The 27,978-nt window shown below is 50.2% G+C and overlaps 1 protein-coding gene across 3 annotated transcripts in view; it reads right to left on the bottom strand.

The window, feature by feature from the left end:
• pik3cd (phosphatidylinositol-4,5-bisphosphate 3-kinase, catalytic subunit delta) overlaps nucleotides 1-27,978 on the bottom strand; it is a 238,423-nt gene that overhangs the window by 95,768 nt on the left and 114,677 nt on the right. For all 3 annotated transcript variants that reach the window (XM_072477912.1, XM_072477913.1, XM_072477914.1), the window contains 3 exons: nucleotides 19,856-20,024; nucleotides 11,279-11,507; nucleotides 3,863-4,095 (listed from right to left, as the gene is read on the bottom strand). In XM_072477912.1, coding sequence (XP_072334013.1) covers nucleotides 3,863-4,095; nucleotides 11,279-11,507; nucleotides 19,856-19,996 — 603 coding nt within the window. In that variant the 5' untranslated portion in view covers nucleotides 19,997-20,024. The remainder of the gene's footprint in view (nucleotides 1-3,862; nucleotides 4,096-11,278; nucleotides 11,508-19,855; nucleotides 20,025-27,978) is intronic.

Raw genomic sequence — 27,978 nt, forward strand, 5'->3', positions numbered from 1 at the left:
GGACTCTAAATTTATATTTTTTTAAAAAGACCTTAGGAACTGTTGTAGTCCAACTGGTGTAGGTATACCCACAGTGCTGTTAGGAAGGGACTTTGAGGATGCTTACTCAGGGACAGTGAAGGAAGTCACGATGGTGTGTGGCTTGTTTCATCAAGATCACCGACCTGAAACATTAACTCTCTTTCTCGCCACACATGCTGCCTGACTTATGGAGTATTTCCAGCATTTTTGGTTTCTATTTCAATCCTTTTGCCATCTAGCTTTGTGCAATGTCAAGTAGAGGAATTGCAAGTTGAAGTAAGTGGACACGGTATTGGGAGCTCAGGATCAGCTGGTCTGATGGTACAATCAGAACAACTTTGCCTCCCTCTCCCGCCTGTTTAAGATGATCTGATGCTGGTGGATGGTACACGAGTGGGATTAGACCAACCTAGTGAAAGTATTCATGATGATGCTCTGAACTCTGGAACATGAAGGATGCTATAGTCAGGTCTGAATGGAGTTGGGGGCACAGAGATTAGGACAGAGTCTCCCTACTGGGTGTATCTGTAACTCATGTCTGTGGTTTTCTCGATGGTACATTCTTGGAGGAACAGTGATAAGGGAACTAAACACACTTCATGTCTCATAAACTGCACTGGACCCCAGGCAAAATTCAACTCTGGGTTTGTCGATTACAGGGGCTGGGGCCTTAAATTAGATCTTTCAAAAATGTCATTGTATAAAGAAGGAAGATTATATAACGTTCCTCTCTTCATCTGTGACAAATCTGATTCACCCCCACCCCTTTCTGCTCCCCTCTCCCCACCCCTCTGCTCCCCCCCGCCCCACCCACCCGTCTGCTCCCCCCCCCCCCCCCCCCCCCCCCGCCCCCTGCCACCCAGGCCTCTTTTCACAGCTGGTGCTCACTGAAGTGAAGATTTAGTCAAAGAGAAACATTTATTTTTTTGATAGGCGAGAGTATTAATTTTGATTGTGTTGTGGAACTGCGGCAATTAAAGGTTTAAGGCCTCAGCGCTTTCTTCCTCTGTAAACTGCTGTTACCCTGAATGCAGTATTCCCAGAGTTGGACAGGAGCGTGTGTTTTTTTACATGAGCCGATTTCCTCCCTATCTTCAGCTTCCTGAAACTGTTGACTCTGCCTGGAATGGTTCCCGAGGTTTCCGAGCACCTTCCGGAATCTCTCCCCAGTGACCATTCTACAACGGGGTCATGTCAAGAGGTTTTCGGGATGAGAGCTGAATTCAACGGGAGGCCCAGAGGCAGGGCTGCAAAGCGATAGCCTCGATTCTGCCATTTCGCAGCCGACCACCTTTCAAATTCTGCTCCCTGGAATGAGGACCCGCCAGGTGATCGCGCAGAATGAGTACCGAGTGTTTACTCAACCATACAGCGCAGGTAGCCAGGTGCAGACTTTAATGCAGAGCTGGCAGGGTAACAATCAGGATTGAAATTGGATGTACTGACGGATGATATTCAACCCATCATGTTTGTAATTAGCCTCTTGCCATATTAAGGAACTTACATTTACATAGTGCCTTTCATACCAGCAGCACAGTAGCATTGTGGATAGCACAATTGCTTCACAGCTCCAGGGTCCCAGGTTCGATTCCGGCTTGGGTCACTGTCTGTGCGGAGTCTGCACATCCTCCCCATGTGTGCGTGGGTTTCCTCCGGGTGCTCCGGTTTCCTCCCACAGTCCAAAGATGTGCAGGTTCGGTGGATTGGCCATGCTAAATTGCCCTTAGTGTCCAAAATTGCCCTTAGTGTTGGGTGGGGTTACTGGGTTATGGAGATAGGGGGGAGATGTTGACCTTGGGTAGGGTGCTCTTTCCAAGAGCCGGTGCAGACTCGATGGGCCGAATGGTCTCCTTCTGCACTGTAAATTCTATGACACCCTTTAGATATTCCAAAGTATTTTACAGCTGGTAAAGTATTTTTGAAGTGCAGTTATTGTAGGAATGCAGGAAATGCGGCAATCATTTGTGCAGAGGTAAGGTATCACACGCGGCAACGTTATAATGGCCAGATGGTCTGTTTTAGTGTTGTTGCTGGAGGGATTAGTATTGGGCCTGCACACTGGGATAATCACATTGCTCCTCTGGCAGCTCTTTCTCTGGAATCTTTCACCTCCGCCTAAGAAAGTCTCTGGTTAATGCCTCATCTTACAAAATGGCATCTCCAACAGTGCAGCACTCCCTCAGTACTACACTGGAGGGAGTATCAGCCTCGAGTTTGGGCTCACCTTTCTGGAATGGGACTTTGAAGGCACAACTTTCTGCACGACCAAGATTAATCCCATTACCTTAGTCTTTCCCCCCAATCTTCTCGCTGGACACCAAAGGGCAATGTAGCACGGCCAATCCACTAGTGCTCTTTCTCCCTCAAAGTGCCCAAAGGTCCTTGCCTTGACCATTCTTCGATGACATATTCCTACAACCCTCTGTGTAAATTCTCCTTTTATCATAGTCTTAACTGACTCTCTAGTTGGAGGAAGTAGTCTTTCCCTAGTCATCCCAGAGTTCAGGGTAATTTTCCATCTCCCTAGCCTGGGATTCTTGGTCATGTGGAAATCCCCTCCTGTTTCCCATGGCAGAAATCAGCTAAAACTCAGCCGGAAAACAAACCTCAGATTCCATCACTTTTGTTCAGCTATGTTCTGTTTTTGCCCATCTTATGATTACGAAATTCTGGAAAGTAAGTTTTGGTGCAACTTTGAATGGTGGGTCATTATTCAACACTGAACAATGATTAATGGCTTTTATATACACTGACTATTGTACTATTGCACTCTTCCACACCCACATAGATACAGCATCTTGCAGTTTCCAGGCCAGTACATCTCTTTGATAAGGTGTGAATTTTAAGCTAGTGACTGTGATGAGGAAGATTACTTCTCAAACCTCACCCAAGATGAGATACTCGGCAGGTCTGGCAACAGCTGGAGGGCCAGAGACAACAGAGTCATCGTTTCCGGTTGTGACCTTTCTGATGACCTTTTCCTCTTAAACTCTGCCTCTCTCACCGCACATGTGGCCAGACCTGTCATTATTTCCAGCATTTCTGCTTTTATTTCAGAATTCCAGCATTTGCTTCGAGTCAGAGAATCATACAGGATGCAAAAGGCCCTTCGCCTCATCGCATCCACGCCGGTCAAAAACAACCTAATAATTCTAATCCCATTTTCCAATACTTGGTCCGTAGCCTTGTCTGCCCTGGGATCGCAAGTGCTCTTGGATGTATTTTTTAGTTGGGACAAAATGGCTTCCTTGACGTGAATCATTTAGATACCCCGCAGATGCCCTCAGTGTTGCCTTCTTCCGAATGTTTTATAATAGTACAGTGTCTACAAGTCTACAAGATTATGAGGGGCAGGGATAGAGTGGATGGGCAGGTGTTCTTTCCCTGAGTGGAGGGCTCAGTCACCAGGGGGCAGAGGTTTAAGGTCCGTGGGGCAAAGCTTAAAGAAGATGTGCGAGGCAGGTTTTTTACACAGAGGGTGGTGAGTGCCTGGAACGCGTTGCCAGGGGAGGTTGTGGAAGCAGATACATTACCAACGTTCAAAAGGCATCTCGACAAGTACATGGATAGGATGGGTATAGAGGGATACCGCCCTTGGAAGTGCTGAGGGTTTTGGCCCTCAGGCTGGTATCATAACCGGTACAGGCTTAGAGGGCCGAAGGGCCTGTCCATGTGCTATATTGTTCTTTGTGCACTTCAAACAGGCAATAATCACTCCTTTGGGACTGAGATGGCTTGAGGCATGGGGGCTTCTTGCTATTCTTAAAGATTGGGATTTGATCTTTTTGCAGTTGTTTCAATTGAGACTATTAGAACAAGTAAGAAAGCATTGTGTACTCACTTCAGTGTACTGAAATTTCACATTTATCACAACGTTTCGGCTACTCTGCTTCCTGGTAATGCAGTTATCTGATACTTCTGGGATTGGCTCCAGATCCCTGGGAAAGCTGTATTCCATCCATTGCCACCATGAGAGTCGTTGCCTCTCGTCCGCCTTCTCCTCACAAAACTGGCGCATATTCCCTCGAAACTCATTTACCTCAGAATCACGCACGCTGTCAAACTCATGAAGACCTAAAATGAAGAGTACATCATTCCTCTCAAATCATTTTCTTCAAATGCTGCATAAACCAAAAGACATTGTTGGTCCATTGTCTGACGGTGTGATGTCATGTCTTTTACTGGTATGTACATGTGTGTGTGTGTATATGTTATCTATAAATTGTGCACACAAGTACCTCTCTTTAAGTCCTCTTTTCTTTGAACTATATTCTCACCTTGAAAATAAGTTAATTCATAAAAGGCTAAATAAACAAAATGCAAGGAGATGTCTCGCACCCTCGGTCCCAGTTAACATGGGATTTACTTACCTACGAAAGAACAAGAACAGGGGAACGCCATCAAGCAGTGAATGGTGAAACCGTGTATGATGGGGCTGGTTTAGCACTGGGCTAAATCGCTGGCTTTGAAAGCAGACCAAGGCAGGCCAGCAGCACGGTTCAATTCCCGTACCAGCCTCCCTGAACAGGCGCCGGAATGTGGCGACTAGGGGCTTTTCACAGTAACTTCATTTGAAGGCTACTTGTGACAATAAGCGATTTTCATTTTCATTTCATATGCAGCCATCTTAACCCTGTCACCTGGGTGAGACCAAATTCTGCGACCACTTTTCAATTTCCTTTCGCTATCGCAGGGATACCTCAGCAGGTATTTGACGAAAGATGCAAAGGCGAGGTGTGTCGATTGTGGCTTCTCTCACAGAGCTGAACTGCCCCCTTTTTCGGAGCCACTGAAACTCCTTCGAGTTCTCAGCACTTGCCATGTTTAAGACCCACTTAATCGCAGAATTGCTACGGTGCAGGAGGAGGCCATTCGGCCCATTGTGTCTGCACCGGCTCTCCAAACGAGCAACATGACTCAGCGCCATGCTGCTGCCTTTTCCCCGAGTCCCTGCACACTGTTTCTATTTGAATGACCAGCTTAATGCCATCTTGGAAGCCTGGATTGGACCTGCCTCCACCACACACTTATTTGTGTGTATGTGTGTATATATTATATATAAATGATACACAAATTATACACTCACACACCAATGTTCTCTTTCCTTTGAACTGTATTCACATCTTGAAAAAAACATAATAAAAGACTTTAAAAAAACAAAGTACAAAGTGCAAGAGATCGCTCCAACCAGTTGCCCTTCTCTTGGTCCCAATTAATAAGGTTGTTGCAATGAGGCGGAACAACAGGGGAGTTCAAACCAACTCACATTGGACTCTTCTCAACCTTAAGTTCATGTCAGCAAATTGTAACCGCCGACAGTGATTAATAACTATCTTTATTAGTGTCACAAGTAGGCTTACATTAACACTGCAGTGAAGTTACTGTGAAAAGCCCCTAGTCGCCACACTTCGGCGCCTGTTCGGGTACACTGAGGGAGAATTCAGAATGTCCAATTCACCTATAGAAGCACATCTTTCAGGACTTGTGGGAGGAAACCGGAGCATCCGGAGGAATCCCACGCAGACACAAGGAGAACGTGCAGACTCCACACAGACAGTGACCCAAGCTGGGAATCGAACGTGGGACCCTGGTGCTGTGAAGCAAAAGTGCTAACCACTGTGCTACCGTGTCGACATTGTTGAGTGGGTCTTATTGGTAAATCATAGTCTTGGGTAGTTGAACAGTAAGTATCTAGCTGCTAGAAATGATATGCATAGGTACAGTAAAGGTCCAAGTTAGGGGCTGTCTCCATGCTTGCTTCTACACACAGCTCTGTCCAATGCTACACTGACCCCCCCCTAGGTGTGGGTCATGTCTTCTCCCACATCACTGTGCGGGCAGGGTTGCACCCAGTCCCACGTTAACCCTTTATGTGGCAGACCCTTTGGCTACAAAACCTTTCAAGATGCAGCTATCGGTCTCCTTCTGCTGAGGTTCATTTTTGGAAGTTTGCAAATGAACACAACCAGCAAAAGCTCCCATGATGGATGAATTGACCCTGGGTGTGTCATCAGTTTTGTGGGCGGGGTCTGATTTTGGCAGGGATAATTTTAAAAGCAGGGCAAAAGGTCCTGAAACCAATTTGCGCTCAAAAATACAGGGAGCTCTTGCACTAGTTGAAAGGGAAAAGAAATTGCACTTATATCATGCTTTTCACTACGACCCGATATCTCCGTCAACAGAGTACTTTCTGAAGTGTAAAAATTGTTGTAACAGAGGAAATGGGGCCCGCAATTCAGACACAGCAAGTTCCCACAAACAGCAATGTGATAATGGCTATGTAATCCTCTTTCGGAGAGTCTGGTTCAGGGATAGGTATTGGCCAGACCATTGTAGACCATGTCACAGCTCTCTTATAGAAGAATAGTAAGAATTCTTGCAACACCAGGTTAAAGTCCAACAGGTGTGTTTCAAACACTAGCTTTCGGAGCACGGCTCCTTCCTCAGGTGAATGAAGAGGTAGATTCCACAAACATATATATAGACAAAGTCAAAGTTGCAAGACAATGCTTAGATAGGTAACCCCCTATCTCTGGATCTGTAAACACTTAATTAACTGCAAATGCTCGCATTCTAAGCATTGTCTGGCATCTTTGAATTTGTCTATATATATGTTTCTGGAATCTACCTCTTCATTCACCTGAGGAAGGAGCAGCGCTCCGAAAGCTAGTATTTGAAACAAACCTGTTGGGACTTTAACCTGGTGTTGTAAGACTTCTTACTGTGCTCACCCAAGTCCAACGCCGGCATCTCCACATTATAAAAGAATGCCATGGGATCAATGGGGCCTCAATCCCCTCGAAAAGCAGGAATCTAAACAATACAGCATTCCCTCAAGCCCTGGAGTGGGACTCGAACTTACAATCATCTGACTCTACCCAATGAGACAGAGCTGACACCATCGGTTATACCGGTGTTGGGGGAACTGAATCCAAAACAGCATCAAACCCAAAATTGGACAATCAGTCAGCGAATGTAATAGGAAGAACCATGTATTACCAGCATTTTATGATTTTATTTAAGATTTCCAGTTTTTAAAAAGTAAGGGGCTGGTTTAGCACAGGGCTAAATAGCTGGCCTTTAAGACAGGCCAGCAACGCAGGTTCAATTCCCGTACCAGCCTCCCCAAACAGGCGCCGGAATGTGGCGACTAGGGGCTTTTCACAGTAACTTCATTTGAAGCCTTGTTGTGACAATAAGCGATTTTCATTTCATTTTTCAAACAGGCAAATAAAGCTAATCTAATGTGTTATTATTTCTAATGGTTCAAATATATACTCCTCAGTTCAAGAGATAATGTTTTAAATGGAACATTATTTCTTTATGATCACAATTGAAAAGTATTTGGAATTCTATATTACTCATTGAGCATCAGGAACTCCTCCTCCGCACTCCTCTGCAATCCCCCAGGATTCTTCAGCCTCTATAGCCAAGTGAAGATAATGATGCCCAACTCGTCCAGAGCCCCAATGTATCACCGGACTTTTCTTGATATGTTAGGAACGTCACTGGAAAGTTTTCTTTTTGGGCTTTTCCCATCTCTCAATGTCAACAGGTCCCATAAAGGCTGCTCCTTGCCTGGAACACCTCCCTTTCCCGCAAAAGTCAAATCACAAACCATGCTGCCCTCCGCCCTGTGGTGAATTCTTCGAGTTTTTATTGGCTGCACGTTCCAGTTGGCAGGTTGCCGATGAACATTCCTGTCGGCTTTGGGTTGCAAGAGACACCAGGGAGCTGAACTAACAACTCCCTTTCCCAGAAAAGCAAACTCACAATCGCTCCCGCACAACAGATTACACTTCCCCAATCGCCCAAGGCCATCTGGTTAAAGATTCACACCCACGGCAAGATTCATAAATCTATCTGCAATTGTTGACAAACGTGCAACTGCTTAATGTTTCCCAGATCCTAATACTCCCCTATTATTAAAAACGAGGGGTGCGATTCTCCGGGAAACGACCGAGCGGGAATTGTCGGAAGCTCTCCGACGCTTGGCCCAACAAAACCAGAAACACAATTCAACGTTAATTGGTTGGCTTCACAAGGCCTCACGGGGTTTTCGCCACAAATAACGCCTCACCAGCTGATTCGCCGGGACCGCGCTCGCCGGCCCCCGGCTAAGAAGGTCAAGCAGCACTTAAGCTACACTTGCTCAGCCAACCCCAGCCAGCTCGCAACAATGGCGCTGAGGAGACCGGGACCGAGGAGACCGGCCTCAAGATTCTGGGACGCTGACCTGGGGAGGCTCCTGGACGCGGTGGGGGTCAGGAGGGATGTCCTGTCCCCCTGAGAGTCCAGAGGGTGAGCCACAGGGCAGCCAGTGCTGCCTGGGATGAGGTGGTGGCAGCCGTTAGTTCGAACAGTGTGACCAGGATGTCTGGCCGGCAGTGCAGGAAGGTCAACAACCTACACCGGGCAGCATGAGTGAGTAGACACCAATGCCCCCCCCCCCCAAAGGAGCATCCATCCCCCAATTCTCCAAGTGACTCCCAGCCCACCCCCAAACCTGCCTTCACACCCCCTCGCCCACTACTGAACCACGCGTGTGGCTAACGATGCCCCCTCTGTGTCTCCGCATGGGAAGCTCTCCCACAATCGGCCCAGACTGGCGATGGGATGCCAGACACAAGAATCCTCACCACCTTCGAGGAGCGGGCCCTGGAGGTAACCGGTGTGGCTGAGAATAGATCGGTCAGCCACGCGGAGGCTGGCGGACACCGCAGAGGTGAGGAAGCACCGGGCTCCACCTGGGGGACCTGTCAAAAGCGAGTTGTTATTGTCTTACTGACTGACCCATCCCCCCCACTGACCACATCTCCATTCTCCAGCAGATCCTCCAGCCGGCGGCACAGGCCATCCCAGGCGGCCCCATCTCCTGACTCCGAGGAGAACCCTTTGGAGGGGAGCTCCGAGGATGTAACCGTGGTCACTGCACAGCTGTCACCCCCACCCTCCACCAGCGCAGATACACACACCTCGGTGGGACAGACATGTTAGTGGACAGGCATCGGAGGCACAATCTGGTGAGCACCACACTGTTGCTGATGTGCATCAGGTGGAGGCAGGAACCCCCCCCAGGCCAGACAGCAGTCGGAGGGCTGCCGGATCCCAGGGCCCAGCTGGGTCCCAGTCAGATGCTGAGCCTCTGGAACAGGGATACCTGGGGCTGATGGAGACGATAGGGAGCGGCCGGGACATTCAGAGGGAGATGTCAGCATCACATCAGCAGATCTATAGCAGTTTGGAGGAGCCCCAGAGGCTATGGGCATAGGAGATGGCACTGGCAATGAGTGGCACCGGGGCCAACACTGCTAGGGTGGCACCGCAGTGGAGCGCCAGGTGCATGCGTCGGCACCATGAATGAAGGTGTCCAAGGTGTCAAGCAGTCGGTGACGGCCGTGGCTGAGGGTCTCGGCAGAATGACTGCCTCACTGGGGGATGTCACCCAGTACCAGGCTAACCTTGATGAGGATCTACGGGACGTGTCCCTCTCCCTCAGGAGGGCATGGCTGTGGCGCTGCGGAGCTGGTCCCAGTCGCAGGTGGGCATGGCCGAAGGCACTGCAGAGCATTTCCCAGTCACTGAGGAGCACCGCCGAGGGCGTCGACACTATGGTGCGGACCATGGGGAGCCACCAGGGCTGGCAGAGCCAGATGACGCAGGGGCAGACACGTTTCTGCCAGCCAAACTCAGCCACAGTCTTCGTACTCTGAAAGAAGAGTTTAAGTGAACAACCTGCAAGACAATTTACCTGAACAATTCTTGAAAATGGTTCGCAAGGCAGTGAGAAATTCTGTCTCACACCAACCTAGTGAGTTCTAATAGCGTCAGCTGGATAGCAACCACTGGGGCAGAGTCAATCCTTTAGAAGGAACTTCCTAGATTACCTACTGAGTAAAGACAACCTGGTACTGAGCCATATAAACCAGGAGATCGGAGATATTTCCGGAGCTAATTTCAGTCGAAACGCTGGAGTTACCATCAGCATGTCTTGGTTGGAGATGGGGAACCTCATTTACAATTCCTGTCCTCGATTGATATTCCCTCCTGGGAAAGTGATTGGACTTTGGGCGAAAAATCAGATCGGGGGCGAAATTCTCCGGAAACGGCGCGATGTCCGCCGACTGGCGCCCAAAACGGCGCCAATCAGACGGGCATCGCGCCGCCCCAAAGGTGCGGAATGCTCCGCATCTTTGGGGGCCGAGCCCCAACATTGAGGGGCTAGGCCGACGCCGGAGGAATTTCCGCCCCGCCAGCTGGCGGAAACGGCCTTTGGTGCCCCGCCAGCTGGCGCGGAAATGACATCCCCGGGCGGCGCATGCGCGGGAGTGTCAGCGGCCGCTGACAGTTTCCCACGCATGCGCAGTGGAGGGAGTCTCTTCCACCTCCGCCATGGTGGAGACCGTGGCGGAGGCGGAAGGGAAAGAGTGCCCCCACGGCACAGGCCCGCCCGCGGATCGGTGGGCCCCGATCGTGGGCCAGGCCTCCGTGGGGGCACCCCCCGGGGTCAGATCGCCCCGCGCCCCCCCAGGACCCCGGAGCCCGCCCGCACCGCCTTGTCCCGCTGGTAAGGTAGGTGATTTAATTTACGCCGGCGGGACAGGCAATTTATCGGCGGGACTTCAGCCCATCCGGGCCGGAGAGTCGAGCGGGGGGGCCCGCCAACCGGCGCGATTCCCGCCCCCGCCGAATCTCTGGTGCCAGAGACTTCGGCAACCGGCGGGGGCGGGATTCACGCCAGACCCCGGCGATTCTCCGACCCGGCGGGGGGTCGGAGAATGTCGCCCCAGGTTCCTTGCAATACACACCACACTAACCTGAACAGTTGGGCGGATGGGTGTGAGGAGTATTTGCTTTGGTGATATACATCCAGCGGTCACGCAGATGTTAAGCTCTAACTTTGGAAGTGAAACCCATCAAAAACTGACACCATCAGGCGGAAAGAATGAAAGCTTCAAATGGTCAATTTGTTTCTAGAATAGAATTAGTGAGAAACATTTGCATTTGTTGACGTTTTTAAGTCACGTGACTGCAGATTGCCTGAGGTTTTATAGTAAGAAGTCTTACACCAGGTTAAAGTCCAACAGGTTTGTTTCGAATCACTAGCTTTCGGAGCACTGCTCCTTCCTCAGGTGAATGAAGAGGTGGGTTCCAGAAACATATATATAGACAGATTCAAAGATGCAATCAAAGAGGCTTCATAGCTTGCCACAAATACTGAATGAATGAAAAGCATTTTCACCTTTGCAGGTCTTACCTTTTCCAATCAGCAAGCTTATCTGTGAATTAATGAGCTTTTCTGCTCGGTCGCCTTCTCTTGCTACAAGTTTCAAGATCGGAAGGAACGGCCGCACATCACAGAGGCGCCGGTGTTCATCTTCCAGCTCCTCCTGCTCGGCTGTGTGGTTGATGCAGGTGAAGACATAGGCGTCGGGTTCGTTTAAAGTGTGGAAAAGTGGTTGATGTTGGGCCTGCTGCCAAAGTAACTACAAAAGGAAGAGAAGACACTCATTACTTCAGTGAAGATCTTGGAAGGGAAAGCAAGGTTGTGTTCGGAAATGTCATTGCCGAGCACAATCTTCCTGAAACTCCCATCTTTTCAGATGACTCCTCTGTACCACTAAAGGTAACCCATTTGGGGAGTGTTATATTACACTTTGTGGTAATATGTCATTATTCTTTGCCTTTTGATCCAGAATGGTCTGATGAGTTGATGATAAAGATCCCACCAATCTTTAGATTGAAGCAAAACTAATTTATTGAATAATGATGAATTAAATAGAGTTTGCACACTCTACAGAGCTATAACTACTAATTAAGTAAGTTTGAATCTGTCTAGCAGTAAACTATAATCTAGTAGTCATTAATGATATCCGTCGTGTTAATTCTCTCTAATCTAAACTACTCCTTGTGCTGTTCTCAGTCTCTCTCCTTTACTAACTACCCAGCATTCCATGAGGTATGATATTTATACTGAGAACTGGTGGTGCTCTCTAGTGTTTGAATTACACTGAGATAATTAACCCTTCACTGGTGTGCCTACAAACATATTATTACAGGGAGGAAGCATTAAACTTCCATTCTTTCCCAACAAAATTATAATCAAAACTTCACTCATTGTTGTTACTTGACCAACTCTTTAAAGGACATAGAAAGGCCGTTTCTACAGCTTGTTTCAACTGTTTGCTCATTGCTTTTTACCCCTTAATCTCCATTAATTTATAACAATAGTAAAAATAATCTTTGCTTGTGTCACAGGTAGGCTTACTGCAATGAAGTTACTATGAAAATAATTGTGAAAATAATTTGTTCAGTGCATGTTTATGGATCAACTTATTAACAAGATAAAAGTTGTCTCTGGGCGGATGCGTTGAGTAGAGTCAACGCGTCCACATCATGCGCCAGGCTCACCCTGATACAGTTTAAGGCCGTTCACCGGGCACACATGACAGTGGCCCGGATGAGCGGGTTCTTTGGGATAGAAGGCAGGTGTGCAAGGTGTGCGGGAGGATCAGCGAACCATGTCCACATGTTCTGGGCATGCCCAAAGCTTAGGGGACTCTGGCAGGGATTTGCGGACGTCATGTCCAAGGTGTTGAAAACAAGAGTGGCGCCGAGTCCAGAGGTGGCGATCTTCCAGAGGAAGATCCGGGAATCCAGGAGGAGAAAGAGGCAGACGTTCTGGCATTTGCCTCCCTGGTAGCCCAGAGACGGATACTATTAGCTTGGAGGGACTCAAAGCCCCCGAAGTCGGAGACCTGGCTATCGGACATGGCTAGCTTTCTCTGTTTGGAGAAAATCAAGTTTGCCCTGAGAGGGTCAATGTCAGGATTCGTTCGGAGGTGGCAACCATTCGCCGACTTCTTTAGAGAAAATTAACTGTCAGCAGAGGGGGGGGGGGGGGGGGTTAGTTCAGATTAGTGTGGAAGAAAGGTTGGATCTGTGAGGGAGGAAGACGGCCTTTGCACTATGTCTATATTTGTATGAACACTGTTTCTTATGCTATTGTTACAAAACCATAAATACCTCAATAAAATGTTTTATTTAAAAAAAACAAGATAAAAGTCAGATAGTCAGAGGGATGATTGATAAGCAGTGGAATATAGATTTAAGATGATTGCCAAAAATGACCAGGGGTGATGAGGAGAATTTTAAAAAATCTAAACCCAGCGAGTTGTTTTGATCTGGAGTGCGCTGTTGGCAAGAAGTGATGGAAGCAGACTGAACCGTAATTTTCAAAAGGGAATTGGAAATATACTTGAAAGGAAAGCAACGTGGGGCTGTGGGCGAAAGAGCAGGGTGAGATGAATAGGGTAGTTCTTTCAAAGAACAGGCATCGGTACCCCAGCCAAACAACCACCTTCTGTGCCGTGAGATTCTACCCATTTCTATGACCAGGCTCCTTTACAATCTAGTATGAATGGAGTGCGAGGCCAGTAATGGGCAACCTGGGCTAGCGAGTAGGCCGCATGAGTGACCCTGCTTCAGCCCACTGGGCGGCAAGATTGAAATCGGGGTTGCTCCCTAACCATGACCCCATGAATAGGTTTGAATACATTAAATACACGCCAAATATTTCATAACGAGTTACAGAAAATTCTTAATAATTTATACATTAATAGTGCTATCGTCAACTTCAAGTGGTAGAAACAAAAGAAGCATTTACACTTTGGACGCAGAGGGAGTGCACGGCTCTCACAGTCAATGTTGTGAGCAATCAGCACGCACCTCTCCTCACTCGCCCTCGCTCTACGTGCGAATCACTTTCGTCACACCGGAGGGAAAAAAAACTGTATCAACGGAGATCAGTGGAATGTGGCGACCCTGCGCGTGGGCACCGGGCAACACAATGTCCCGTGAGCCCCACTCAGGACCCAGATGCACTGCATGTGGCCCCCCATGCCATAGGTTACCCACCACTGTGCTAGAGAATAGATTGTCTCCTAGGAAGGTCACCCACAGGATCCATTAAATCACAGTTCATTCCTCTCAGCCCCCATTCCTCTTACAATACCTAGTGAGATCAATGGCGGTAGCAAAGGCCCATAAAGTTCACATTATCTCTAACTTCAGTTGACTACACTGGAGAGTACGGCTTCAAATTAATTGAGCATTTTGTGCATTATCTCCTTGTTTGTATGACTTTATTTTGTGAAGTTATGTTGGCCTGCCCTTTTAAGTGGTGGTGGGTGGGGGGGGGGGGGGGGGGGGGGGGTGGGGGGTGGGGGGGAGAGTTCTTGGAGGGTCATAGGGCCATTGACCCATAGGGCCAATCGGGTTGGAGTGTGTGAATCCTGAGCTGAGCACGGATTTTACAGTTAGCTAGGAGTTTGAAGTCATGAAGTACTTTGTCTCACTCTCTGTAAATAGTTAATTGAACCATCAAATCAGGGCGGCACAGTGGAGTGTTCAATCCTGGCCCCGGGGCACTGTCCGTGTGGAGTTTGAACATTCTCCGCGTGTTTGTGTGGGCCTCAACCATTACCCCCACAGCTTCAGCTAGGGTCCAACACTGGACTCGATTGTTGGCAGCCTTATGAGTATAGGTATCAACATAGGCCAGGCGCATACATTTCAAACACGGACACTTTAGGCCGCCTTTTGCAACACAAAAGTATATCACCTCCGGCAGAACCACAGAAAATTGTTCTGGCTTTGAACCTTCTCGAAGCGTTGCCAATGTTGGCGCAACAGGTCACGTTTTGAAGCTAAGAAGACCCGATATTATCTCGCGTCAAACACACGGCCCTCCATGGATAGCATCACGATAACAGGTCTGAGAAGTTATGACCCTTCCAGATAAGAAAGGACATGTTAAGTTGTGAAGACGATGTATTATTATGGGGAGCAAAGGCGGTCCTCCCCACTCCTGCTGGACAGCTATTGTTGCAAGAGCCACACTGTGACCATCCTGGGATGGTAAAGGTGAAAGTGCTCACCCGCAGTTAGTTGTGGTGGCCCAGGACAGAGAATCTGGCCAATCAATGTGGCCAGTGTCAAATACAGCCCTTGGGAGTGCACAGGCCGTCCATCTTGCAGCCTCATTTAGGGGTTCTTGCCCATCAAGCTCCTCACTCAAACACAAAATGACGACCGTGACCTCATCAGCAAAGGTATAAAAATTTTGACAGATATATTCGATCCACGGGTTGCCCGAGGTGGTGGTCTCAGATTATGGGACTGCTTTTACTCGCGAAGCGTTCCAACATTTCACGAGAACCAACGGTGTCCAACATATTCAAACCGCTCCCTACCGCTCTGCTTCAAATGGATTGGCTGAGAGGGCCGTCCAAACATTCAAAGCCACCATGAAGAAACAGTCATCATCCTCTCTACAAACCAGACTGACCTGGTTCCTGCTCACCTATAGAACAACACCTCCTGTCACCACAGGTGATACACTCGCCGAGTTGCTAATGAGCAGACACATTAGAACGCGGTTAGATCTGATATTTCCGAATTTGGCCGGGAGGGTGGAGGTGAAACAGAACGCACAGAAGAAACATCACAACTCGAGAAAACCTGAGAGAACATTTAAAGTGGACGACGTGACACATGTAAACAATTCTGGGGCTGATCCAAATTGGGTGCCAGGAATCGCCGTGGCCAGTGTTGTATGAGGTAGATGTCCAAGAAGAAAGAGGGAAGTAACACCTGGACAATTTGAGAAGGAGAGAATCGTACACTGACCTAGTGGATCAGCCCACCCCCAGTATGCCTGTCAGCGATATTGCGATGGATAAAAGTAATGCTGCAGCAAGCTACCCAGAGTAAAAACCCAGTAATTCTCCTGGGGAACTGGGGACGTTATTTGCACAGACGCCCGTCGAGAGTCGACCCATTGAGGGTCAAACCAAAGTTACCACTACTGCAGGAGCAGCCACTAGTGAAATGCACCCCTCACAAAGGATTGGGAAGTCCCCAGGCTGATTTACTATATAAGGGACTGTGCTGGGACCCATTTATTGTATAATATTGTAAATTGTTCCATTGTTATTGTAATATGTTAATCAGGGAATTAATTGGGAAGGGATGTGGTAACATGCTCCTTTAAGGGGGAAATTCTTGGAGGGTCACGTGACCCAGAGGGCCAGTTGCACCAGAGTGCACGAAACCTGCGGCTCAGCTTTTGGAGTCGTGAATACGGTAGCCTATATGTCACTCTTGCAAATAGTTAATTGCCTTAATAAACATGTTTATTCGTTAATCTACTTGGTGGTCGCTGTAATGATATGTATAATCTAAAGAGAGTCTAAGAAGATTTTCATATATATCAACACTAGATGGCATCACTGAGTAGTCTTAGAAAAGGCTGGGTCTCTAAGCATTCTGGGAGAAGCTGATGAGAAGGATAGTGTAATAATAATAATCACTTATTGTCATAAGTAGGCTTCAATGAAGTTACTGTGAAAAGCCCCTGTGAGGTTGAGTTAGAGTGTTGCTAGTATTAGAGAGAGATAATTAATTACTGTAACATAGATTCAATACTATTATTTTGTTAGCTGTTACTCAGTAGAGTGTGCGAACCATTTCAAGTGGTGGAAAATAAACTAGCTTTGGTTTAAATAATGTTCTTTGTCAACACTACGCCTTTGGCTATCTTGGCGAACAATACAAGGAACATTACATTCGCCAGCCTTTAAGATACTACAAATGTAAAATATAAAAATCTGTTCTATTCCTGAAGGAAAACCACAACTGCTGTCAGTAATGAGAGCACACTGCTGGCAGCTAACTATCCCCAACAAGAATAAATATATTTAGATTAAGGAACAAGAATTAACACCCAAAGAAAGTACATAAATGTGGAAGTCTGAAACTTCAATGAAAGCTTGCAAGGAGAGCAATTTCTTCCCACGATCTCCAAGACTCCTTTTAACCCTTTTAAGGACCATTAACTTTCATAAATTAATGCATCCTCTTTCTGAAAGTTCGACACAATGGTCTGTTGAGTTTACAGACGCAGTGTGTGAAATTCTTGCTCAAAACGTTGGACAGGAACTTCTATACAAGTCATTTACTGTCAGTAATGAAGCAACATCTGCGGCGTTTGTGAAATATTGAAATAACCGGCAAGAAGTTATTAAGCAGAAATGAGTCGCTCTACGAACCTGCAGCTAATCAACTTCCCATTGTAGAATCTCACAGCACAGATGGAGGCCATTCGGCCTAGCGTGCACATGCTAGCTCTTTGGAAGAGTTATCCAATTCGTCACAATGGCCTTGCTCTTCTCTGTATCCCTTTAAATACAGAGGCAAGCTCTGCGACAGGAAAATACTGGCCACGATGACTTTGGTGGGAGGTATTCCTCGCATGGATGGGCAATTTCCTCTAGCCCGACAATTGTTTTCCTTTCCAATTATTTATCCAATTCTTACACCATTCAATTCGCTTCCACTGCCCAACATAAGAAGTAGCTTCAGGGGGAAAATAAATCCTCGCTTTGTGGAAGGAATCAGCTCAGCTGAATCAGTCAGTACAGTCTGGGCTCACTTGTATTGGAAGAGGAACGTCTTAAATGCTTGATAATTTGATATTATCTACTGAGTCATATGAACTTTACTGACAGCACGTTCCGTACGAGGACTTTTAACATCACACGCTGATCACTCATGGCGTCGCTCACAGCGAATCAAGCAAACGCTTGGCTAAGACGGCAGAAGTCTATCTTGTGCACTGGACAGTATGAGGTTAAGGTGTTTATTCTGTTCATCTATTTAAGGCCACTACCCCAGGTTAGCATCACAACGCAGGTCAATTACAGATTAGGCAAAAGTTGAGGTTTCAGAGAGCCGACTGATCGAGAATAATCGGTCTATCTCTCGTTTACTTCTTTAGACTTTCTGTCCCAGTTGATTATACCAAAACGGAATTCCTGAATCACCGAGGTTCAATGTAGAATAATGTGAAGGGGCAAAGTTTGGGGAAGTGTGGAAGGATCCAAAAAGATAAGGGCGGGATTCTGTGATCCTGAGGCTAAGTGTTGACGCCGTAGGAAACGCCGTCGCGTTTCTCGACGGCGTCGACACGGCCTCAGGATCAGCAATCCTGGCCCCTACAGGGGGCCAGCCTGGCACTGGAGCGGCCCTTGCTGCTCCAGGTGCTGATCCCGGCGTGAACTGGGCGCCGCGGGGTCCGCACGCATGCGCAGTGGCACCGGCGACAACGCGCGTATGCGCAGTGGCGCCCTTCAACGTGCCGGCCCTGACGCAACATGGCGCAGGGCTACAAGGGCCGGCGCGGAAGAAAGGAGGTCCCCAGCCAGAGAGGCCGTCCCGCCAATCGGTGAGCCCCGATTGCGGGCTAGGCCACATCGGAGGCCACCCCCGGGGTCGGACCCCCCCCCCCTCACAGGCCGCCCTCCCGACCCTTCCACGCCGAGTTCCCGCCGGCTGAGAGCAGGTGTGGTCGGCTCCGGCGGGACTCAGCTTTTTACGACGGCCGCTCGGCCCATCCCGGGCTGAGAATCGGCGGGGGGGGGGGCCGCTCTACTGGCGCCGTGCCAACCACGCCGGCGCCAATGACGCCGATTCTCCACTCGAGAATCACGTGCCGGCGTTGGGGCGGCGTGGCGCGATTCACACCGGTCGCGGGAATTCTCCGGCTCGGCGTCCGGCTGAGAAAATCCCGCCCAGGATTCTCAACAAGCACAGAGCAACAGAAAGATCCCGAGAGAGCAGATGTATCGATATACAAAGGTGGCAATGCAGATTCCAAACGAGATGGAAACAATCATGGGATTTTTAAAGGTTTCTTTTTAAGAGACACTGAATACAAAAGCAAGGAGAGGATGTGGAATTTGTACAAGATACTGGACAGCTCTTGGTAGGGACTGTTATGTGCAGTTTTGGACTCCTAGAGAATAGACGCTGGATAAAACAGGAAAATTATGAAAAAAATACTCAAAACATTGGTGGTTAATAATGTGGTGAATGGTTAAGGGGGATTTAACAGAGGCTGCTTAAAATCCACAATTTATTTTTAAAATAAATTTAGAGTACCCAATTCATTTTGTCCAATTAAGGGGCAATTAGAACATAAAACAGACAGTGCAGAAGAAGGCTATTCGCCGCTTCGAGTCTGCACCGACCCACTTAAGCCCTCACTTTCACCCTCTCCCCGTAACCCAATAACCCCTCCTAACCTTTTTGGACACTAAGGGCAATTTAGCATCGGCAATCCACCTAACCAGCACGTCTTTGGACTGTGGGAGGAAACCGGAGCACCCGGAGGAAACCCACGCAGACACGGGGAGAACGTGCAGACTCCGCACAAACAGTGACCCAGTGGGGAATCGAACCTGGGACCCTGGCGCTGTGAAGCCACAGTGCTAGCCACTTGTGCGACCGTGCTGCCCTGGCCCTAGCTCAGTGAGCATGGCCAATCCGCCTAGCCTGCACATCTTTGGGTTGTGGGGGTGAAACCCACGCAAACACGGGGAGAATGTGCAAACTCCACACGGACAGTGACCCAGAGCCGGGATCGAATCCGGGACCTCGGCACCGTGAGACAGCAGTGCTAACCACTGCGACACCGTGCTGCCCTAAAATCCAGAAGATTGACAGTGAAAGATGATTTTGAATTGGTAACAAAGGGGACAGAAACACTGGAATGACGGAGGCAAAAAAATGAAAGGTGTTGGATTATTACACTATAGACTGCCGTCCCAAATATAGCAGGAATAATATACTTTAAAAGGGAATTTGAAAACGGCAAGAGAAGAGTTGTGTGAGTGAGAAAGCGATTGAGTTGTATTTTTGATACACAAATGCCTCGCTCTTGGATATTTAAAGGAACCAAGCTCCGATGACAAGCAATGTTTTATTCATTTACCTTTTTGATGTATTTGATTGTGGAACTGCGTGGTACAAAGAAGTTTAAGTAAATCCCTGTTGGCAACAGGAATTCGACCTCCACATCTGGATTCTCATCCTCAGTCCAGAGGTCCTGGTGATAATGGATTCCTGGAGGCATCGTGGCCAATTTTCAGCTGCAATTTCCCCTGTAACACAAAAAGGATAAGATGGGTTTTGAAACATAGGGAGAACATTGCTCCGCCCTAGCGAGATCTGAGCATCAGTTCAAAAAACAATTCAAATTGATTCAAACCGTAGCACCGAAGGCTGCGGCTATTACGTTTATGGATTTCGGATCCGGATTTGGGATTTTACCTTTACGAGAAGGAGCGGAGAAACAACGCTAAATTTCCCACGGACATTCCTGGAAAAGCACCCTTTCAGTCTTGGATGAGTTGCCACAGGGATGTGAAAATCTGGAGTGTGTACTTCCCTGGTGATGGGGAGGAAGTAGGGGGGAGCGAGCGAGTGAAAGTCTAAAGAAAAGCCCTCAGGGTGCTGAGGACCCAGGATCGATCCCGACCCCGGGTCACTGTCCGTGTGGAGTTTACACATTCTCCCCGTGCATGCGTAGGTCTCACCCCTACAACCCAAAGATGTGCAGGGTAGGTGAATTGGCCACAGTAAATTGGAAAAAAATTGGGGACTCTAAATTTTAAAAAGCTGCTTGTGACTTCTAATAGACACTGTTCAACAAAAAGTCGTGCAGATGTACAAACAGCACTTTGATCACTGATTGAGTGCATTAAAAGTGTGTTCATGTTTCACCAATTAGAATTTCTGATCCTTATATGTCCCTTTTAATACATACATCATGCCTCTATCTCCTTTAAATCCCAATGAAGGAGATTTTCAGCTGATCAAGAGCATTAGGCAGATGGTATATGCTATATCTAAATATATAACATATATTTATTTCCCCTCCGTCAAGGCACAGTAAGCACATTCTTTAATTAAAAGTAAGGTGCAAGACAGTTTTTGGCATGATTGTGTTTGCAGAAGGGTGACTAATTGCGATTTGACAGAGTGGAAAACGAGGCATTTTTTGCAGAGGTAGTTTTCCCCAGAAACCTCACGTCGCCCCCTCCGCCAACAACTCTCCCACAATCCGGGTTCGGAATTGAGAAATCTGAGGTGGTATCAGAAGGGAATAGAAATCTGACAGACGTCGAGATGTGGCCACATTTGGCAAAGTTGCATTTTCGTTTTGTGCCCTGTAAACCCAACCATTTTCCCTCTAGATTCAGATTCCAACGTTTGAACAAACGAATTGAATCCTAGAATAAGAAGCCAGAGAAGGAGGCCACTTCCCTGTGCCAGCTCTCTGAAAGAGCTGTCCAGCTTCCACACCTCAGCCCTTTATTTTCCATTTCCAATCGTCATCCAATTCCCTTTTTGAGTTACTATTGATTCCACTTCCACCACCAGCTAAGGCAGTGCTTTCCAGACCGTAACTTGCTGAATCAAAGAAATTCTCCTAATCTCGCCCAATACCTGAAATCTTTATTCGCTGTGTGTCAGGTCCTCATTACTGGCGATGCACTAATCTCATCCAACAGAAGCCATTATCAAAGCCACAATAAATAACAATAGCTTTGCATGGTGCCAAAGTTTACGTTGCACAACTTGAACACAACAACCACAAACAACTCACTTGCAGAAATAGAAGTTTTCTTAAACTCGCAAAAACAACACTTGAACCATGGGAGCACATGGCCAGGTGCACGTATACACTGCTAGATTTCCCAGCATGGACACCCAGGCCATGGATGCCGTAGAGGCAGGTTGTTAAGGGTTGGTGCCAGGGAGCTTTTCTGCAGGCAAAGGGTAGTGGAAATCTGGAACCTTCTCCCCCCCCCCCCCCATCCCTATAACCTGGTGAAAATGTAAAAATGGCGATTGGCAGATATTTAGTTTCGTTTAAAGGTGAGGAAGCATATGGAACCAAGGTGGGTAGTTGGAGTTAAGGTACAGAACAGCCAGGGCCCAATGAGTGGCAGAACAGAATCGAGGGGCTAAATTGTCTTCTCCTGTTCCTGTGGTGCATTTACTTTGGAAAGGCCGGGGGGGGCCACTGGGGAAACTTGGGTCTACGATGGGAAAGGATGGAATCGTTTAATCTTACAGGACAGAAGAAGGAGGCCATTTGGCCCATGAAGCTTTTGCTAGCCCCTTGATTGAGCTGTCCAATTTGGATCTACATCCTATCCCCATAGGCTGCCAATTAGTCTGCTTCGAGTACCTGTCCAGTTGCCTTTTCAAATTCCTAGGGTATCCGTTCAATCGCACCCTGTAAGTTAGTGGATTCTGGGTAATTCTAAACCCTTCGTGTGAATCCTCCACACATTGCCCTTCAACTTCCTATCTCAATTATTCACCAAACTTCTCGCTCTGTCAGAACCTCTTGGAATTCTAGATCAGCGTAACCACTTAACTGGGATGGATCGTTTGAACAGGAATTGGGGTAGGAGCTGTGAGAGGGAGGAGTGGAGGAGAGAATGGAGGTGGAGTGCACCTGGAGATCAGGCAGTGAGACGGAGGACTGGGGGAGAGAATGGAGGGGGACTGCGCCTGGAGATCGGGCAGCGAGAGCGAGGAGTGGAGGAGAAAATGGAAGTGGAGTGCACCTTGACCTGAGGGAGGTATAGAGCAGGACACAGGTTGTTGAGCAGGCAGAGGAGTACCCAGGAGAGAAAGGAAGTTGCAGGTTTGTGTATCGGCTTTCATACATCTGTCCTCAGACCACAAAATGATCTGTTCAGTGGTGAATGGCCTGCGAGTTGTCCGGGTCTGAAACACATCAATGGGCGCTGAAGCAGATTCAACAGTAACTTTCAGAGGGGAAGCTCAAGTCCATGGGCGACTGAACTCCAGAGATTGTTTTGTCGAAATGCAATCGGACAGAAATAGTTTTTGGAGGAAAGATTAACTGCAACATAATTGGTGAACGCCAAAATCAGAAAATAGCCAATTTTGTGAAACACACAAAAAAACGGGGAAGAAGAAAAGGTGGCTCAATAAACAGGTGTTCTTGACATGTCTCCAAACTGTACGGTCACCAATAGCGAACTCAAATACAGTGCAGCTTTCACCGCGAGGCCAGGAATACATTGGGTGGCAGCTATTTCTTCCTTGAAGCACAAATCAAGTTATTTAAAATCTGTGACCACCAGCTAATGAGGAAATGAACTGCACACAACCGATGTTCGCATGTTTTTGAATGATTCTCAGTTCCCGTGGCTTATTATATAGGGCGCGATCTAACGACCATGCTGCGCCGCTGCGGACGCGACCTGGCCGGTAAACCTCGCGAGCAGAGCTCCTCAGTGCAGGAAATGAAGGTAAGTGTGGCCTCTGAAGGGCCTTCCTCACCAAGGCCCGAAATAATAACGGGGTCGTTCGTGACGCTGCAGGGCCGGGAAACGCCCCGCTAAACGCACCCGTAGCCTGGTGATACTACATCAGTGAGGTTTGGGAGGCAGGAATGACGTGTGTATGCCGCAGTGAGGGAGCGATTTGGAAAGTATCAGCTGGAGGTCCCAGGTGAGCCGGGCTGTGGGGGAAAAGCAGACAGATTCCCAGGACTCCTATGAAGCTGCTGCTGATGGCGGCAGGCGGCCAACGTGAGGGGCTCGAACAGGAAAGCAAATGGAATGTTCGCAGCCACAGGCCGTGCAGCAGAATGAACAGCTTCACTGGATTTGATTGTTCCAGGATGGCCACATGACTAATGCCATGTGATTAGCCACCATGTGATGAGCAGGGGCCTATCAGAAAACCTGCTGGACCACTGAAATTATACAACTGAGGAAACACAAAACTTTGGACACACATCGGAAAACGCCAAGTCCCATTCACCCACCATCCCTATGCTCGCTGACCTACACTGGCTCTCATTCAAGTAACATCTTGACTTTAATGTTCTCAGTCTTGCCCTCCCGCCCTCAGTAACCTCCTCCAGCCCCACAACCTTCCCAGATATCTGCACTCCTCTAATTCTGGCCTCTTTAGTATCCCCAATTTTAGTTCCTGCATCTTTGGTGGCCGTACCTTCAGTTGCCAAGACCCCAGGCTCTGAAATTCCCTCCTTAAAACTCGCTGGCTCCATTTCCCCCTTTAAAAACCTTCTCAACACCTACCTCACTGACCAAACATTTGGTCATCTGACCAAATATCTCCTTCTGTGACCTGGTGTCACATTTTGTTTTATAATTCTCCTGTGAAGTGTGCTGGGGCATTTTAATCATCTTAAAAGATTTAAAAGTTACATAAATATAATGGCCGGGATTGTCGAGTATCCGGCGGGTGGGCTGTACCGACGCCAAAGAGCGGCGTGAATCGCTCCGGCGTGGGGCCGCCCGGAAGGTGTGGAATCCTCCGCACCTTCGGGGGCTAGTCCGGCGCTGGAGCGATTAGTGCCGTGCCAACCAGCGCCGGAGATCCGGGGCCAGATCTCCCCGCGCCCCCCCGGGGACTCCACAGGCCGCCCGCAGAGCCAGGCCCCGCCGGTACAAACCTTGTGAAACTCACGCCGGTGGGACTGGCCAAAAATAGGCGGCCGCTCGGCCCATCACCGAGCGGAGAATCGCCAGGGGGGGCCGCTGCCAACGGCTCCCGACCGGCGCGGCACGATTCCCGCCCCCGCCAAAAAACCGGCAGCCGGCGTCGGGGGGGGGGGGGGGGGGGGGGGGGGGGGGGGGGGGGGCGGGATTCACGGCCCGGCGGTGGGTCAGAGAATCCCGCCCAAGTTGTTATTATTCCAGGAATGAGATTTGCAAATTCATTAAACATTTTGAAGCATTTTACTCAATCACTTTTGTTAACCTAGAATTCTGAATGAAATCTCTTGGCTGGGCAAGACCGCGGAGGTTCAACCTGTTTAATCTGAAGAGCACACGGCTGGCAAACACCCTGGGTGGGATTGTCCATTTTCAGAGACGTGTTGACCCCGGGACAGAATCGGTGGATTTCCAAGACAGCAAAACAGGCGCCGGTCCCGGAGCAATTCAGTAACCGTCAATGGGCTTGCACCGACACCACGTGGAACACGATTGGTTCCAATGAAAAACCGTGTCGGATTCGCCAGGGCCGGGATTGACACTCGGGTGGCTGACAAGCTGCAGCCGTTTATTAGCACTCCACTTCCTAACACGCTCATCCCAGCCAACACGATGGCTCTGGTTGCGCTGGATGGGTCCCATTGATGGGTCGGCTGGGGCCAGTGGGCACCTCGGGAGGTGGCCTGTGGAACTAAGCTCCCAGTGGGCTGTTACCCGTGTGCGCAGCTGCATGGCTGCCTTGCCGGCTGCGGCAATGGTGTTCCGTACCCATCCACCCCAACGCCACAGCCCACCTCCTGGCCACCCCCCGTTACTCCCCACGGCCCTGGCAGGAGCCCCCCATCCAGCGGCACTACTGTCAGCAAACTAGGGCGATGTTGGACTCTTTCCGCACCCTCTCTCTCTCCGCACCCTCTCTCTCTCCGCACCCTCTCTCTCTCCGCACCCTCTCTCTCTCCGCGCCCTCTCTCTCTCCGCACCCTCTCTCTCTCCGCACCCTCTCTCTCTCCGCACCCTCTCTCTCCGCACCCTCCCTCTCTCCGCGCCCTCTCTCTCTCCATGCCCTCTCTCTCCGCGCCCTCTCTCTCTCTCCGCGCCCTCTCTCTCTCCGCGCCCTCTCTCTCTCTCCGCGCCCTCTCTCTCTCTCCGCGCCCTCTCTCTCTCCGCACCCTCTCTCTCTCCGCACCCTCTCTCTCTCCGCACCCTCTCTCTCTCCGCGCCCTCTCTCTCTCCGCACCCTCTCTCTCTCCGCACCCTCTCTCTCTCCGCACCCTCTCTCTCCGCACCCTCCCTCTCTCCGCGCCCTCTCTCTCTCCATGCCCTCTCTCTCCGCGCCCTCTCTCTCTCTCCGCGCCCTCTCTCTCTCCGCGCCCTCTCTCTCTCTCCGCGCCCTCTCTCTCTCTCCGCGCCCTCTCTCTCCGCACCCTCTCTCTCTCCGCACCCTCTCTCTCTCCGCACCCTCTCTCTCTCCGCGCCCTCTCTCTCTCCGCACCCTCTCTCTCTCCGCACCCTCGATCTTTCCGCACCCTCTCTCTCTCCGCGCCCTCTCTCTCCCCGTTACTCTCCACGGCCCTGGCAGGAGCCCCCCATCCAGCGGCACTACTGTCAGCAAACTAGGGCGATGTTGGACTCTTTCCGCACCCTCTCTCTCTCCGCACCCTCTCTCTCCGCGCCCTCTCTCTCTCCGCGCCCTCTCTCTCTCCGCGCCCTCTCTCTCTCCGCACCCTCTCTCTCTCCGCACCCTCTCTCTCTCCGCACCCTCTCTCTCTCCGCACCCTCTCTCTCTCCGCGCCCTCTCTCTCTCCACGCCCTCTCTCTCCGCGCCCTCTCTCTCTCCGCGCCCTCTCTCTCTCTCCGCGCCCTCTCTCTCTCTCCGCGCCCTCTCTCTCTCTGCACCCTCTCTCTCTCTCTCCGCACCCTCTCTCTCTCCGCACCATCTCTCTCTCCGCACCCTCTCTCTCTCCGCACCCTCTCTCTCCCCGCACCCTCTCTCTCCCCGCACGCTCTCTCTTTCCGCACCCTCTCTCTCTCCGTACCCTCTCTCTCTCCGTACCCTCTCTCTCTCCGTACCCTCTCTCTCTCCGCACACTCTCTCTCCGCACCCTCTCTCTCTCCGCACCCTCTCTCTCTCCGCACCCTCTCTCTCTCCGCACCCTCTCTCTCTCCGCACCCTCTCTCTCTCCGCACCCTCTCTCTCTCCGCACCCTCGATCTTTCCACGCCCTCTCTCTCTCCGCGCCCTCTCTCTCTCCGCACCCTCTCTCTCTCCGCACCCTCTCTCTCTCCGCACCCTCTCTCTCTCCGCGCCCTCTCTCTCTCCGCGCCCTCTCTCTCTCCGCGCCCTCTCTCTCTCCGCGCCCTCTCTCTCTCCGCGCCCTCTCTCTCTCTCCGCGCCCTCTCTCTCTCTCCGCGCACTCTCTCTCTCTGCACCCTCTCTCTCTCCGCACCCTCTCTCTCTCCGCACCATCTCTCTCTCCGCACACTCTCTCTCTCCGCACCCTCTCTCTCTCCGCACCCTCTCTCTCCCCGCACCCTCTCTCTCTCCGCACGCTCTCTCTTTCCGCACCCTCTCTCTCTCCGTACCCTCTCTCTCTCCGTACCCTCTCTCTCTCCGCACCCTCTCTCTCCGCACCCTCTCTCTCTCCGCACCCTCTCTCTCTCCACACCCTCTCTCTCTCCACACCCTCTCTCTCTGCACCCTCTCTTTCCGCACCCTCTCTCTCTCCGCACCCTCTCTCTCTCCGCACCCTCTCTCTCCGCACCCTCGATCTTTCCGCACCCTCTCTCTCTCCGCGACCTCTCTCTCTCCGCGCCCTCTCTCTCTCCGCACCCTCTCTCTCTCCGCACCCTCTCTCTCTCCGCACCCTCTCTCTCTCCGCACCCTCTCTCTCTTTCCGCACCCTCTCTCTCTCCGCACCTTCTCTCTCTCCGCACCCTCTCTCTCTCCGCACCCTCTCTCTCTCCGCACCCTCTCTCTCTCCGCACCCTCTCTCTCTCCGCACCCTCTCTCTCTTTCCACACCCTCTCTCTCTCCGCACCCTCTCTCTCTCCGCGCCCTCTCTCTCTCTCCGCGCCCTCTCTCTCTCCGCACCCTCTCTCTCTCCGCACCCTCTCTCTCCCCGCACCCTCTCTCTCTCCGCACGCTCTCTCTCTCCGTACCCTCTCTCTCTCCGCACCCTCTCTCTCCGCACCCTCTCTCTCTCCGCACCCTCTCTCTCTCCGCACCCTCTCTCTCTCCACACACTCTCTCTCTCCGCACCCTCTCTCTTTCCGCACCCTCTCTCTCTCCGCACCCTCTCTCTCTCCGCACCCTCTCTCTCCGCACCCTCGATCTTTCCGCACCCTCTCTCTCTCCGCGCCCTCTCTCTCTCCGCACCCTCTCTCTCCGCACCCTCTCTCTCTCCGCACCCTCTCTTTCTCCGCACCCTCTCTCTCTCCGCATCCTCTCTCTCTCCGCACCCTCTCTCTCTCCGCACCCTCTCTCTCTTTCCACACCCTCTCTCTCTCCGCACCCTCTCTCTCTCCGCGCCCTCTCTCTCTCC

Source organism: Scyliorhinus torazame, chromosome 16 (assembly GCF_047496885.1).
Source record: "Scyliorhinus torazame isolate Kashiwa2021f chromosome 16, sScyTor2.1, whole genome shotgun sequence".
Classification (NCBI taxonomy): Eukaryota; Metazoa; Chordata; class Chondrichthyes; order Carcharhiniformes; family Scyliorhinidae; genus Scyliorhinus; species Scyliorhinus torazame.